Source organism: Miniopterus schreibersii (assembly GCF_964146895.1).
Source record: "Miniopterus schreibersii genome assembly, chromosome: 12".
NCBI classification, from domain to species: domain Eukaryota; kingdom Metazoa; phylum Chordata; class Mammalia; order Chiroptera; family Miniopteridae; genus Miniopterus; species Miniopterus schreibersii.
In genome coordinates this window covers 16,403,196-16,419,768 of record NC_138112.1, presented here as the reverse complement: position 1 = coordinate 16,419,768, position 16,573 = coordinate 16,403,196, and the positions used below count along the sequence as shown (strand labels likewise).

The 16,573-nt window shown below is 34.9% G+C and overlaps 1 protein-coding gene across 2 annotated transcripts in view; it reads left to right on the top strand.

Annotated features, from left to right (window-relative positions):
* CEP126 (centrosomal protein 126) overlaps nt 1–16,573 on the top strand; it is a 64,397-nt gene that overhangs the window by 12,695 nt on the left and 35,129 nt on the right. For both annotated transcript variants that reach the window (XR_013999965.1, XM_081152932.1), the window contains exons 3-4: nt 9,246–9,391; nt 14,134–14,245. Coding sequence is in view for 1 of the 2 variants with exons in the window: in XM_081152932.1 (XP_081009058.1) it covers nt 9,246–9,391; nt 14,134–14,245 (258 nt within the window). In the remaining variant the exon portion in view is untranslated. The remainder of the gene's footprint in view (nt 1–9,245; nt 9,392–14,133; nt 14,246–16,573) is intronic.

Sequence of the window (16,573 nt, the reverse complement as noted above, 5' to 3'; positions counted from 1 at the left end):
CATTCTTTTTTCATCTTTTTTTTTGTTTGTTTCATTCCTCATTCTTGTTAGGAATTTATCAATTTTATTAACATTTTCATAGGAAACTTTAGTCTGTATGGTCTCTATTTTTTCTACTTTTTCGTTGGTTTCTTATTTTTATTAGTTCCTTTCTTCTTACTTTAGAATAAATTTGTTCCATCTTCTAGATTCATAAGGTGAAAACTGAAATCATTGATTTTAAACCTTCCTCTTTTTTCTAATATAGGCATTTAAAGTTATACAGTTTCCTCTGAACAATCTTATAAATCTAATATGCTGTATTTTTATTGTCATATAGTTTAAAATTTAGTTTTGTTACTTCCCTTTAACTTCTTCTTTGACCTTTGGCTTATTTAGAAGTATGTTGTTGTTCTTATTGGGGTGTTTGTTTGTTTGTTTGATCCTCACCCAAGGACATTTTTTCCATTGCTTTTCAGAGAGAGTGGGGGGTGGGGGGGAGAGAGAGAGAAGCATCGATGTGAGAGAGACACATTGATTGGTTGCCTCCCACTCTTGCACCAACCAGGGCCGGGGATTGAGCCTGCAACCGAGGTACATGCCCTTGGCTGGATTCAAACCCAGGACCCTTCAGTCCAGAGGCCAACACTCTAACCACTGAGCCAAACTGGCTAGGGCAGTTCTTATTGTTTTAATTTCCAATTATTTGAAGCTTTCCTAGATATTATAATTGATTTCTCTTTTAAATCTTTTGTATTTTATTTTTAAATTATAGTTGACATTCAATATTGTTTTATATTAGTTTCAGCTGTATACAATAATTGTTAGACAATTATATAATTTACAAAGTGGAAACCCACCTGGCACCACACATATTGACTATATCCCCTATGCTGTACTTTATATCCCCTTGATTACTTTGTAACTACCAATTTCTACTTTTTAATCCCTTCCCCTTTTTGACCCAACCCCCGTATCCCCCTTCCATCTGGCAACCATCAGTCTGTTCTCTGCATCTATGAGTCTGTTTCTGTTTTGTTTGTTCATATATTTTTCTTTAGATTCCACATGTAAGTGAAATATATGGTATTTGTCTTTCTCTAACTTATTTTACTTAGCATAATACCCTCTAGTTCCATCCATGTTATTGTGAGTGGTAAGATTGCATTCTTTTTATGGTTAATATTCCATTGTATATATGTACCACAACTCTTTATCTACTCATCTATTGATGGGCACTTGGGTTGCTTCCATATCTCGGTTATTGTAAATATTGCTGCAGTGAACATTGGGGTGCATTTGGATTAGTGTTTTGGGTTTTTGGATATATACCCAGGAGTAGAAGTACTGGGTTATAAGGTAGTCTACTTATAATTTATTAAGGAAACTCCATACTGTTTTCCATAGTAGCTGCACCAATTTTTATTCCCAATAGCAGTGCAAGAGGGTTTCCTTTTCTCCACATTCTTACCAACTGTTGTTTGTTGACTTATTGATGATAGCCATTCTGACAGGTGTAAGATCATATCTTATTGTGGTTTTAATTTGTATTTCTCTGATGATTAGTGAAATTGAGCATTTTTCCATATGTCCATTGGCTATCTATATGTCCTCTTTGGAGAAGTGCCTATTCACATTCTCTGCCCATTTCTTCATTGGATTGTTTGTATTTTTCAGTGTTGAGTTGTATGAGTTCTTTTAAATTTGGGGTATTAACCCCTTATCAGATATAGCATTAGCAAATCTGTTCTCCCATTCAGTAGGTTGTCTTTTCATTTTGTTGATGGTTTCCTTTGATGTACAAAAACATTTTTTTAAAAAAATATATCTTTATTGATTTCAGAGAGAGGAAAGGAGAGGGAAAGAGAGAGACAGAAACATCAACGATGAGAGAGTCACTGATCGAGCCCGCAACCCAGGCATGTGCCCTGACGGGGAATCGAACCCCAACCGCCTGGATCCCAGGTCAACGCCCAACCGCTGAGCCACACCCGGCAGGGCTACAAAAACATTTTATTTAAATGTAGTCCCATTTGTTTACTTTTTTGTTTCCCTTGCCTGAAGGGATATATCAGAAAAAATATTACTAAGAGAAATGTCTGAGATTTTACTTTCTATGTTTTCTTCTGGGAGTTTTATGGTTTTGAGTCTTATATTTAACCCTTTAATCCATTTTGAGTTTATTCTTTTATATGGTGCAAGAAGGTGATCTAGTTTCACTTTTTGGCATGTATCTGTCCAATTTTCCCAACACCATTTATTGAGTAGACTATCTTTACCACATTGTTTGTTCTTGCCTCCTTTGTCAAATATTAATTGATCAGACAGGTGTGGGTTTATTTCTGTATTTCTATTCTTTTACATTGATCTATATGTCTGTTTTTATGCCAGTACCATGGTGTTTTGATTACTATAGCTTTGTAGTATAGTTTGATATCAAATAGCATAATACCTCCAACTTTGTTCTTCTTTCTCAAGATTGCTGTAGCTAGTCCAGGTCTTTTGTGGTTCCATATAAATTTTTGGATTATTTGTGTATACTTTTCTTTTTTCTTTTTTTAATCCTCACCTGAAGATATTTTTTCTATTGCTTTTCAGAGAGAGTGGAAGGGAGGGAGAGAGAGAGAGAAATATCAATGTGAGAGAGACACATTGATTGTTTGCCTCCCTCACGTACCCCACCAGGGCTGGGATTGAGCCTGCAACTGAGGTATGTGCCCTTGGTCAGAATCGAATGCAGGACCCTTCAGTCTGCAGACCAACACCCTAACCACTGAGCAAAAACTGGCTAGGGCTATAGTTGTGTGTGTGTGTGTGTGTGTGTGTGTGTGTGTGTGTGTGTGTGTGTGTGTGTTATCTTGCCAAGTTTAGGCTATCAGGGTTATGTTGGCCTCATAAAATGTGTTAAGTATTGCCTCTTCAATTTTTTGAGAGAGTTTGAGGAGGATAAGTATTATATTCTTTGAATATTTGATAGAATTAACCAGTGAAGCCATCTGGACTTTAACTTTTGGGGGAAATTTTGATGATTGTTTCAATTTCCTCACTGTTGATTGGTCTATTTAGATTTTATAGTTCTTCATGATTCAGTCTAGGGAGGTTATATATTTCTAGGAACCTATCCATTTTTTTCTAAGTTATTGAAATTGGTGGCATATAGTCTTTCATAGTATTTTTGTATGCTCCTTTGTATTTGTTTGCTGTCTGTGGTAACTTCTCTTTGATTTCTGATTTCATTTGAGTCTTTTTCTCTTTTTTCCTTAGTGAGTCTAGCCAGAGCTTTGTCAATTTTATTAATCTTTCAAAGAACCAGCTCTTTTGTTGCATTAATTTTTTATATTCTTTTTGTTTTCTATTTCATTTAATTCTCTAATTTTTATTATTTTCTTGCTTCTGCTGACTTTGGACTGCTTTTGTTCTTTTTCTAGTTCTTTGAGATGTAATGTTAGGTTGTTTACTTGGGACCTTTCTTGTTTCTTGAGATAGGCCTGAAATGATATAAACTCCCCTCTTATTAACTGCTTTCACTGCATCTGAAAATTTTGATATGACCTATTGGCATTCTAATTTGTCTCTATTTATCCTTTGACCTCTCCTTTTATTTCATTTTTGACCATCATTTTTTAGTAGCATATTGTTTAATCACATATTTGTGGTTTTTCCCACTTCCTCTTTGCAGTTGATTTCTAATTTCAAAACATTGTGGTCATAGAATATACTTAGTATGATTTCAATCTTCTTAAATTTGTTAAGGCTAATTTTGTGTCCCAACATATGCTCTATCCTTGAGAATGTTCCATGTGCACAAGAGAAGAATGTATAATCTGGTGTTCTGGGATGAAAGGCTCTGTAAATATCAATTTTGTCCATTTGGTCTAACGTGTAATTTAAAGCTGATTTTTTAGGTTGATTTTCTATTTGGATGATCTATCCATAGCTGTCAATGGGATATTTAGGTCCCTACTATGATTGTGATTTTATCTCTTTCTCTGTTTAATTGTTAGTACGAGGTAGTTGCTTTATATGTTTTGGCACTCCGTGTGTGAGTGCATATATATTGAGATGTGTTGTCTCTTCTTAATGTAATATCCCCTTTATCATTATAAAATGTCCACCTTTGTCTCTTGCTACCTTTGTTATCTTGAAATCTATTTCGTCAGATATTAAGTATGACCACACACACTCTTCTGTGGATGCTATTTGCTTGGAGAATCATTTTCCAACCTTTCACTTTGAGTCTATCTTTGTCTTTGCAGCTGAAATGTGTCTCCTGAAGACAACATATGGTTGGGGTTTTTTATTCAATCTGCTACTCTGTGACTTTTATTCGTGAGTTCAGTTCATTTACATTTAGGGTGATTGTTGATGTATGAGGATTTCCTATAGGCATTTTATCCTTTGTTTTCTAGTATCTCTGTGTCTCCATTGTTTCTTTTCCCTTGTGTTCCTCTCTGTTGTTTTAGTTTGGTGGTATTCTGTATTTTTTTCCTCTATTTCTCTTTCTTTTAAATTATGTGTCTCAGTTTTTGATTTGTGTGTGTGTGTTTAGTTATCATTAGGCTTATGCAAAAGAAAATTTCACAAATACAGTAGTCCTTTCTCTTCTGAATGCATCTTATTTCCATTTCCCTTTGCAAGTTCAGACCTTGCTCCACCACTTTTCTGTTTTTGTTTTCAGAAATTATCCCTATTTATGCTGTGAGTACATTTCCAAATTGCAGTAGCTGTTGGCTTCTTCTTCTCTTTTTAATGTATTTACCTCCTTTAATTTTTATGTGATATTTAAGTGTATATTACCCTATTCAGAAAAAGGATTGTAATATCCTCCTTCTGAAAAATAATATGGGATACTTCATGAATTTGCATGTCATTCTAGCATGGGGGCCATGCTAATCTTCTCTCTGTCATTCCAATTTTAGTGTATGTGCTGCTGAAGCAAGCACAGGACTTTTTGAGTTGACTCTATCGGCATCTGTCAGGAAAGCCTTGTTTACCACCTCCTAGCAGAAAGTAGAATATTCCCTTAATGCTTCCACTTAACTGCCTCTTTTTTTCCTCTCTCTCTTTCTCGTCAAAGGTTGCATTACCTAAAAAATGAACTGGTCTGTCATATACTTTTCCCCCTTCGATTTCCAGTTCTTGCTTTATATCTACACCCAATTTAGTGTTTTAAGATTCACATGCACCTTGAACATCTGCATTCTTATTTCCTCAAATGTTACCCTTCTCTAATTTAGTGAAAATTGGGTGTGGAGTAAGGAAATGTTTTTCTTACCTCCTAATTGTTCACCTAGTGCTATTTCTCAACTGACCCTAGCCATCCTCAATTGTGTTGGGGCTTGTTGCTGGTTATTTTCAAGAATTTTTGGATTTAGTCCTCTTGATAGAATGCTGTACAGTCTGTATGTGTGGCAGCAGAAGTGTAAACGTCTGGCAGGTCCACCATCCTTCAGGATTCCATCACACAAGGCTGTTGGGTATATCATACTTTATTGAAAGATTTTCCAGTGGGTAGTAAGCCTTTAGTATCTAGAGTAGAATAAATCATTTTTTATGGAATTGTTCCATGCACTGTATGACATTTAGCATCCCTGGTCCTAGGGAGCTAAAATCTGATAGTCCACCCAATTTTTGTGAAAATCAAACTCTTCCACCAATTCTCAGCCCTCCTGGGGACGGGGAAATGTCCCTGGTTGCGAACTACTGGATTAGAATTAAAGGAAACTATTTAAAAACAGAAAAAGTGTGTAAAGTTAAATGACAACTATGTGCTTTCCTGTGGTCTAAGGGAGAACTTACAGAGTTAAATGAATCCCTTTAAAGAACTTCCTAGTTTCTAACCTGGCCCCCTTATCCTCAAGCCTTTGCCTATCTATAAAATCCTTTCCTCCAGAAAACCACATTGCCCTACCAGCAGAGGTTCTAGTCCATAAAGGTAGCCACTAGTTTCATGTGTCTGTTGAAAACTGAAAACGTGAATTGTCCAAATTGAGATACACTTAGTACAAAAAGGAATATTAAATATTCTAATAATTTTATATTGATACATGTTGAAATAATATTTTTTATATGTTCAGTTAAATAAAATATTGAAATTCTGTTTTTTTAATGTGACTACTAGAAAATTTAAAATTACATATACAGCTTATGTTTTATTTCTAGTGGACAGTGCTGATAAATTATGTCTTAGTCCGGAGGGCCTTAGGGGTTCAGTCTGGTTGAACAAAGGAGCTTAAAGCTACACTTACATTGTATAGTACATAAGATTAAGGAAACATCCTCAATATCAAAGCCCTGGCAGGAATTATTTTTTATTGTGGTAAAATATACATAATATAAAATTTATCATTTTAACCATTTTTAAGTATACAGACTTTAAGTATATTCACATTATTATGCAGCCATCATCCATCTCCAGAACTCTTTATCTTCTCCAACTGAAATTCTGTACCCATTAAATATTAGCTCCCTATATACCCTCGCTCACTCCGGTCCCTGGCGACCACCACTGTATTTTCTGTTGTTATGAATTTGACTACTCCAGGTACCTCATATAAGTGGAATCACACAGTATCTCTCCTTTTGTGACTGGCTTGTGTTACTTAGCAGAATGTTTTCAAAGTTCATCCATATTGTAGCCTGTGTTAGAATTTCCTTTGTAAGGCTCTGGATAATATTCTATTGTATGTGTATGCCACATTTTGTTTATCTGTTCAACTGTGAATTGACACTTGAGTTGCTTACACCTTTTGGCTATTGTGAATAATGCTGGTTTGAACATGACTATACAAACATTTGTTTGAGCCTTGCTTTAACTTCTTTTGGGTATAATCCCAGGAGCAGAAGTGCTGGATCGTATGGTAATCCTAAGTAATTTTTTGAAGAATCACCATACCATTTTCTATACCTGCCCCTTTTACATTCCTACCAGCACTGTATAAAGATCCCAACAGTTGTCACATCCACTCCAACAGTTTTAATTTTCTTGTTTTTGTTTGCTTGTTTGTTTGTTTTCATAACAGCATTCTGATGGATGTGAAGTGGTATCTCACTGTGGTTTTGATTTGCATTTTCCTAATGATTAGTGATGTTGAGCACCTTTTCTTGTGCTTGTTGGCATTTGTGTATCTTCTTTGGAGTAATATCTATTTAAGTCCTTTGCCCATTGTTTAATCAGGTTGTTTTTGTTGTTGAATTGCAGGAGTACTTTATATGTTCTTGATATCAATTGCTTATCAGATATATGATTTGAAAATATTTTCTTCCATTCCATGGGTTGCTTTTCACTGTTGATAGCGTTCTTTGATGCATAAAACCTCTTAATTTTGATGAAGTTCAATTTATTTTTTCTTTTGTTGCCTATGCTTTTGGTGGGATATCCAGGAAATCATTGCCAAATGCAGTGAAAGTGTTCTCAAATGTTTCTTCTAGCTCTTACATTTAAGTCTTTAATCCATTTTGAGATAATTTTGTATATGCTGTAAGATAAATGTTCAACTTCATTCTTTTGCATATGGATACCCAATTTTTCTTAGCATTATTAGCTGAAAAGACTATCTTTTCTTCATTGAACGGTATTGGTACCCTTGTGGTAAATCGTTTGACCTTGCAAGTGTTTATTTCTGGGCTCTCTACTCCATTGGTCTACACTTCTGTATGCCAGTACTACATTGCTTTGATTACCGTAGATTTTAGGAAATTTTTAAATCAAAAAGTATAGGACGTTTTTGTTGTTCTTTTTCAAGAATGTTTTGGTTATTTGGGGGTTCTTGAGATTACATATGATTTTAGGATGGATTTTTCTGTTTCGGGGGAAAAAAAGTTGGGATTTTGATAAGGATTGTCACTTGGGGTAGTAGTGACATCTTAACAATATTAAGCCTTCTAACCCGTTAACATGGATATCTTTCCATTTATTTGTACGTGCGGGGGGGCGGTATTTCTTTCAGCAATGTTTTGTAGTTTCAATATACAAGTCTTTCACCTCCTTGGTTAAGATTGTTTCTAAATATTTTATTCTTTTTGATGCTATTGTAAATGGAATTTTTTAAAATTTCCTTTCCAGATTGTTTGTTGTTAGTATACAGAAACACAACTGGTTTTTGTGTGTTGATTTTGTATCCTTCTGAATTTAATTAGTTCTAACAGCGTTTTTGTGGAAACTTCCAGTACTCTGTTGAATCAAGTCGTGAAAAGTAGGCTTCCTTGTCTTGACATGGAGAGATTCTTGAAGGAGTTTGTTTGGGGAGGTAAAAATCTTCTCTCCCACCTATGACACTACACTACTACTTCCTACTTACCACAGGGGTTAAACTACTTGAAGATCTATAGCCCTACTGCCCAGAAGTATAGATCCCCAAATCTGAGTTATTTAGACTGGAATAGTGCCCCAACCAGTAGATGTCTTTGGAAGGATAGTTAATAGTAACCTATGATGCTAAAATCTTAAAGAGTTCTTACCAACCACCCCCTCCCCAACACCATGCATTTCAAAGAGATCACTTGGAGATTTCTCTATCAGTGAGTGGCAGGCTTGCTTTTTTATTTTTCTCATTGTCCAGAAAATAATTATTAAAAAACACACATATTTTCCACAGACAAAATTAATTCTTTGAAACAGTTTGAACTATAGTTTAAACTAGGTAACATAAACTCAAGTGCTTAGGGGCAATCAGAAATAAATGAAATGGGAATATTAAGAAAAATAGGGAATGGTAAAGATTACAGACAAATGTTTATAGCCATAAGTGAGTAAGAATCCAGGGTTGCCAAGTCTTCCATGTTTGCAAGAGAGATTGGAAATCAAGATTTTTATGTAAGTTGTCTGGATTTTTAGCACAGTTCAGACTTAACATAAAAGCCAATTTTAAATTATTGATGTAAAAGAAAAAAAGAAATATATAGTGTTTTCTTGACTGCCCCATAATTTGCAAGACTGCTTCTTTCACCAATGCATTAGTTCTTCACATTACAGAAAATAAGGTAGCTTTTAAGAAAAGACTTTTTCCACAGCAGCTTGGGAGACTGAAAGTTAGAAAGAGCTTCATTGCAGAAACTTCTCTTTGACCTGGATAAAGTTCTGAAGTTACCACTTACATCTTTGTTTATTTAAATGTTTTGTCAAGGACTTTGTAAAATTTAAAATGTATTCTTTCTAAGTAAGTAAAATTTTTTAATATATTATATAATGCATTTGAAACTATTTTCTGTGTCGAGATTTTTTAAACTTATTCCCTAATTCTTTTATCTTCATGTTTTAAATATAGAGCTTTTGAAGAGAAACGAAAAGAACAAGAAGAAAAAGAACACAGAATTAGAGAACAAATACTTCAACAGAGAAAACAGAAGTTTGAAGAAGTTACTGAAAAATTCCAGCGTGCCCACATTCCCCTTTCACAGCGGAGGAGAGCAGGTATCTTACTTGCTGGAAAAATATGAGAACAAAACGAAAGCTATAATCACCTTTGACTTGAGTAGGAAATAAAATAATAAATGAACAAACTAGAAATTCAAACTAAAAAGACTACTATCCCCTTTTAAGTAGTAGGACTTTAACCAAGTGAAAAATTGCAATTTAATTTAGGTTTAATCTAGAGTATATTTTGTTGGTTGTATTAGTAAATCTTGAACTTTCACAAGTTCGATTCTACTTCATACTGGCTTACAATGTTTTGTTCTTTTTAAATTTAATCTAATAAATAGCTTAATAAAAGGAAAATTTAACATTTAGGTTTAATAAATTAGTATCACATTCTGGCATTTATTCAGATTTTGCTTCAAATTCATATTTGAGAGACTGACGAAATAAAAAGAAAGTCTACAGAGTGATATAATCCAACAATCTAAGACCTGGAACCAATTAAGAATTTAAATATGATTGTGGTTGATTCTTTGGTATCCATCTACATTTTTTATACCTTAAATAGTAACACAGAATTAACAACAAAATGTTAAGGCTTCAAAAAGAAATGGGAGCCCAACCAGCATGGCTCAGTGGTTGAGCATCAACCTAGGATCCAGGAGATATAACAGTTTGATTCCCAGTGAGGGCACATGCCCAGGTTGCAGGCTTGATCCCCAGTAGGGGGCATACAGAAGGCAGCCAGTCAGTAACTCTCTCATCATTGGTGTTTCTTTTTCTCTCTCTCCCTCTCCCTTCCTCTCTCTGAAATCAATAAAGACTTTTTTTAAAAAAAAAACTTTAATAATAATAAATAAATTGTTAAAAGAGACAGGCGGCACCTTTATGTATTCACCAAACATATGTTGTACTATTTTGTGCTTATCCCTGGGCTAAGCAGAGATATAGAGAAATCTAATTGTACTCTACCACTGAAGATCTCACAGCTTATTTTGGAGATGAGAGTAATATAAACAATGTCAATAAATATAGTGATAATTGCTATAGTAGCAGAATGTATATAAAGTACTGTGAGAACACAGAGGAACAGACACTAAACCTGTAGAAACATCAAGGACATCATCCCTGGAAAAAGAACTTCATTTTAATCTTGAAAAATGAGCTTTTGCCAGGCAAAGAGAAAGTACCAAAAAAAAAAAAAAAAAAAAAACCCCGAAAAAAAAACAAAAAAAACTTCCCAGACAGAAGGAATAGTTTTTACAAATAAATTATGTATTTTAGTATATCTGAAGCATAGGATGGGGGGAAAAGAGAAGAAAAGTGGATTTGAGGCTAGAAAAATAAATTGGAACCAATTCTCAAAGAGCATTGTATGCCATGCTAGGAATTTCATCTTTCTCCAAAGTGCAGTCAACATAAAGTTTTTTAACTAGAATGCAAACCATTATAATATGAAATCCTGAGGTAGACAGTCAAAAGCTGTTTTGATGATTACGCAGTGTCACTGGTAACCCGGACTCCTTTTGTCCCTCAGCTCAACCATCCTTAGTATCTGGCTTATAGCTTCACCTTCATGGTCACATGATGGTTGCTAGAGCTCCAGCCATCATGTCAATATTATAGGCAAGGAAAAAGGAAGAAATGTAAAGGACAAAAGTCTGTAACTCTGAGCTACCTTTATGTTTATATCTCCATCTGCAAGGGAGACTGAAAAAAAATTTTTATGTGGTTATGTTGCCACCCCTAACAATATAGAGTCTGTTGTCAAAGAATAAAGGAAAAATTGATATTAGGTAGGAAACTAGGGGTCTCTGCTATAATTATATTTATTTGTTAGAATGATAAATATGGTTATGACATGGAAGATGGATTGAAGTAGAGACACTTAAGTAGATAGAGTAGTAGGAGATTATTTTAGTACTTGAGGCAAGAGGTGCTAAGCTGCTAAATTAAAGCACTTCACTAGATGTAATGATAAAGAGGTAATATATTCAGGAAATATAAATACTAGTACTTAGTACAAAGCCTCACATATTTTTAGCACTCAGTAAATGCTTTTTGAATGAATTATTTTGGTGGAAGATAATAATATTAAGTTTACAAATAAAGGTTTGGGTTAGAGGTGTGAAAGATTATTCGTTAAGTTTTAAGTACATTGAATTTGAGCCTTGCATGACTCATCCAAATGGAGAAATCAAATCAGCAACTAAAAATATGGGTCTGAAATTTAAGAAAAAGATATGGAATAGAAATGCATATTTGAGTCACTAATGAGTAGATACATAGCTGATAAATGAAGCCATAGGAAAGATAAGCTAAATAACAGAACAGAGTATAGACCAAAGACTGAGGATGGAGCCTAAAATAAAACATTTATGCACACTAGTATTTGCTATAGGTAGAGCAAGAAAAACTAAAACTGGATTTTGAGAAGCAGTTATCAAGAAAGCAGATGGGAATCAAAGGCAAAGAAAATAATGATAAGAAGACAAAAAGAGAAGTTAGTTTTAAGAAATAGTATGTGGTCATTTGTGTCAAATGCCTCAGAGAAGTAGTCACCACTCATGAATATTATTTGCCCCAAGAAGGGTGCTATCAAAGGGTCTAGGTACAAAAGTCAAAGAGTTTTAAGAAAAACAAATGACATACTTTCATAAAGCCTGGATCTATCTCTGATTTCCAGGATATATATATATTAAGTGTAAAATCAAGGTCCAGATCAGTATGCATAATATTTTGCCTTCTGTGTAAGAAAACGGAAAAATTACAATATATATTTATATTTGCTTGTAATTTCATAAAGAAACAGTGAAAGAATATATGAATGACCAAGGAGAGTAAGACTGCCAAATGTGTATCGTATTTTTTATTTCTAAATATGAATATATTACCTATACAAAATATTAAATTAATAATTTAAGAAAATTCAGTGCTATCAATGAAGAGCAAGAACAAAGCTATGTGAGACAACTGTTGGTCTACCGCTTTAGTTTTTTCTCCAATTAGGAATTAAACTAAAGGTCACCATGTATGCGTGGAAGCTGACCCTTCCCCTTACTACAAAGAAGGGCAACAGATTAAGGCTTTCAGTGAAGTCAGAAATTGTTAGAGTGAGAAAATTAAAAGAATGACAAGGATTAGAGTTAGTGGATTAAATGAAATAATAAAGTAAGTACTCAAAAAAAAGGTAGGCTTAAATTATCATCAGTGAATGAGAAGTAGTTACTGGGAGGTCATGAGATAACAGCAACAAGAAGTAGTAATGGTGGTTGTTAATTGACCCAAGTTAGTTTTAAGTTCTCTTTGATAGACAAGTGGTGGAAGTTAATAAAAGCAAATCTCAGACTATAATCTAGCATGACTAGACATTCATTAGCAAAGCAGGTATAAAACAATTCATGTAACTCATTCAGTAAGATCAAGAAGGTCCCAGTTCTCTGTCCTTTTAGGTTTTTTGACTATATTTTAAATGAAAGTTCCACTCAGGCGTACACAACCACATTCCAGAGACAGAACTCTGTGCCTTCTGGCACTGGACATCAGAAATGTTCCTATATTAATGGCTGGACACCAGACTGGGTAGAAATCAAGCCTCAGGTGCCGTTTGTAAACGCAAAGAATATAGACCTCCCTGGATTCTTATTCTTTGTTTATGCAGGGGTTGGGAGTGATTAAAATAGGTTTAGGCAAATCCACTTGTTTTGAATACCTTTAATTTCAACAAAAAAAGCTCATATTTAATATTTATCAGGCTAATCAACAGGCTATTATTTTCACTAATAAAAACCCATTTGGATATTGAGTATGCTAATTAGAAAACAGTCAAAATCTATAGCTTGATATTATCTGCCTTAAGAGGATTGGTCCTTTATGATTAGAATATCCAGCAAACCATCCCATAATTGTGTATTGGTCGCTAGTATATTATGCTATTACCCCCTGGGTAGAGAAATGGACCATCTCTAAGTTCAAGTTTAAATTAACCCATACATCATAATATGCTGGTTTTAAACATTTTAGGGTAATTAACATTGTAATAGGGGAAATTTGATGATGTGGGTTTTTCAAAGGAGAAAGGAGGAAAGACAGTTTGGAGGCATCAGACCTTGAATTATAGGTAGTATGTAATCGGAGGAAAATCATATCTCCACTTAGGAGGGCTTCAAGAGAAACAATGTCCTTAAAAGACAGCTGTGTTTCAACCCAAATGAGAAGGCAAATTACAGGTGCAAAGTAGTATGTGGATGAATGTCTATATAATGTATGACTTTGAACAAGTCACTTACCTTCTATATGCCTCAGTTTCCTCATTTGCAAAATGGAGATTCAAATAGCATCTGTGTCATAGGTCACAGTGAGTATTAAATTAGAAAACACAAAGTGCTTAAAAATAATGCCTGTAATAGTAAGTGCTCACTCAGTACATGTTTGTTGGGGCTTTCATAGCCTTCTCTTTTCTTCATAAAAATATTTATAAACTTTGTCAGAAATTTATGGAGCTCTGAGATAAAACATAATGAGTTTTTCATGCCAGAACAAAGAGTATGGACATTTCTCAAAGTTTCTTTTTTTCCAGAAAAATATTCTTAAAATTGGTGATGAGAATTTTGAGGTAACAATTTCTCTTTGGGGATTAGATGTCTAAATGTAAATTATTTAGGCTAGTCTTTAAAATATTTTCTTTTTGCCAAAGTTCTAAAGCAGAATTTTGTCACTGACCAATTAAATTGTGTATGAAGAGCTCCTGGAGGGGAGTGGCACTGCACTACTTGATCTTCCTTTATTTTCCCTAGTTTTTCAAAAGCCGGTGCCTCCGTTAGAAGAGGCCCTCAAACAAATTCAAGAATCCAACTTCAAGTCAAAAGGAAACATTTACTCTTCCCACAGACCAACAATAAGCTGGAGGTAAGTAATTTATGATTATTATGCAGAATTGTTAATATATAATGATTAAATAGCTTTCTAGTTGCTGAGTTTGTAGGCTATTCATCAGTTACTCCTCACTCCTGTTTTAGTTACTATTTTATTTTCACAGATTAAGGTTGAGGGGAATATAAATATTTTGCTTCAAGAATAAGGCAAAATTTCAATTTGTTGTCTTCGGTATTATAATGCTGCTTATGTTGAATAATTGTCTATGGAAACTATCATAACCATTTAAAAATATTGATATTGATTATTCATCTTTACCAAGATGGAAAAATTGTGTTGAATTGTGGTGATATAATGTTAAATAAAAGGAGTAACTCTGTGATAGAAATGGGGTCTTCCTCACTGAAAATCTTTCCTTGGTGTCTTGAAAAAACTACAGTGTCTCCTGCTTCCTCTCCAGATTAGTTTAAATGAATCATCTAGAAGCAATAGGCTGGATCAACAAACTACAGAGTACTCTCTGACATCCTGCATTTTACATTTATTATAAGTGTTTGTTGAAACTGCTACATGCATAGCACTAGATCAAGCATTGTAAAGGGGATGTGGAGAAGCATAACATTGTAAAATACAACCCCTAGTATATAATCTAGGAGAGAAGTGAAATAATGCTTCAAAAATATAGGCTAGTAATGATAATGACATTTAATGTTTTTAATATAAAAACAACTACAATTCAGACATAAATCATGTTCATATTGTACCTATACCTACTGTCAGTTACTAAAGCACTTCCATCTTTAGCATACCTGTGGCCAATAGTTTTCTGGCCAAAGCTAAGAACAATTAAATTCGTCCTCTCAGGCCTCAGTATAGTTCGGGAAAAACCTCACGGAAAGGAGGAGACTCCAGCAAAGCTCCGAAGAAAGGAGTTAATCTTGAAACAAGCGAGTAGACGATGTTGCAGACGGAGGGATGGGCATGCTCAAGGCCAGGAGTAGGAGAGGGAGAGATGGGGGCTAGGGGTGTGGGGGTGGCTGAGTGACAGTGCAGAGTACCAACAGCCTGGCTGCAGAGAGATTGGCAGTAAGCACATCTGCGTGCCTAGGAATGCAAGCTTCATTTTGAGAGTTTAACAGATGCTAATGAAATATTTTAAGCCAATGGGTGATAAAATGAACTTTCCATTTTTAACATATCATTCCAATTTATAGTGAACAAGTGTAGATGATGGGTTGAAGAGGGCAAAAGGGGCTGTTTCATCGTATGAACTGAAATTAAATGGGTCTAGGACTCGAGAGAAAGAACTGAGTTTAAGATATTTGAGGCTAACACAAGGAATTGAATCAACCATGGAGAATTATGTGCTGTGATGACAAGACTAGGATAAAATACTAAAAAACAGCAACATTTAAGAAGTGAAAGAGTAGAAGCCTGCAAATAGGAATAGAAAGGTTGATATAGGACTAGGAAAGGGCTGCATCATGGAAACTAAGGAAGGATAGAGTTTCATGGGGGTGGGGTGGGGTGGAGATTATATTGCTTCTAGGGAACCAATAACAAAAAGTTATATTCACCAGGATCCTGATAGGAAACAGGTGGCACATTTAAAAGGGGGAACTGAAAAGAGATTAATAAAGGGACTAGGAAGCCAAGTAAGTATAGTGAAGCACCCCTAGAACTGACAACAAAGTCAGTGTTACCACCACAGACCTGAGCAGAGAAGTGCCGCAGCTGCCAGACAGGACCTGAGGTCCTAGGTAGAGGAACAGTGCTACTGTTAAACCAAGCCCAGCAGAGCAGAAGCCAGAAGAATAATTCTCAAAACCTCTTTTTTCTGTCACCCTCCCATTTCTTGCTAGTGCCTTCCATTGGTCAAACTCAGCCATAGAATAAAAAGCCAGGGATCATTCAGTCTCTGCGAAGCAGAAACAAATGGAGAAGTGAGCAAAGAGAGAATATCCAGCATAGAAGCAATGTGTCACTATATTCTACAACATAAAGTCACACTGGCAACTTTTGTCAGAGCAATTTTATTGGAGGGATGGGAACAGAAAAGAGATTGCAATGAGTAGTAAAGAAATAGAGCAGGAAAGTAAAGTTAACAAGTGTAGCTTGGCTGTGAAATGCAAAGAGTGATGAACAATAGCCAGAATAGAAATGTGAATGAGATGTGGTCCTCTCTCCAAGAAAGTTTTGCAGTTAAATTATAATACCATGCAATGAGAGTCACATTATAATACATGTGTAATACCATGTAATGGGGGCTGTTACAGAAACATTAGCATAGTGACAAAGAAGTACAAAACTTACGGTTGGGAACAGAACTTAAAGGGTGAGTGTGAATTGTCTAATAAAAAA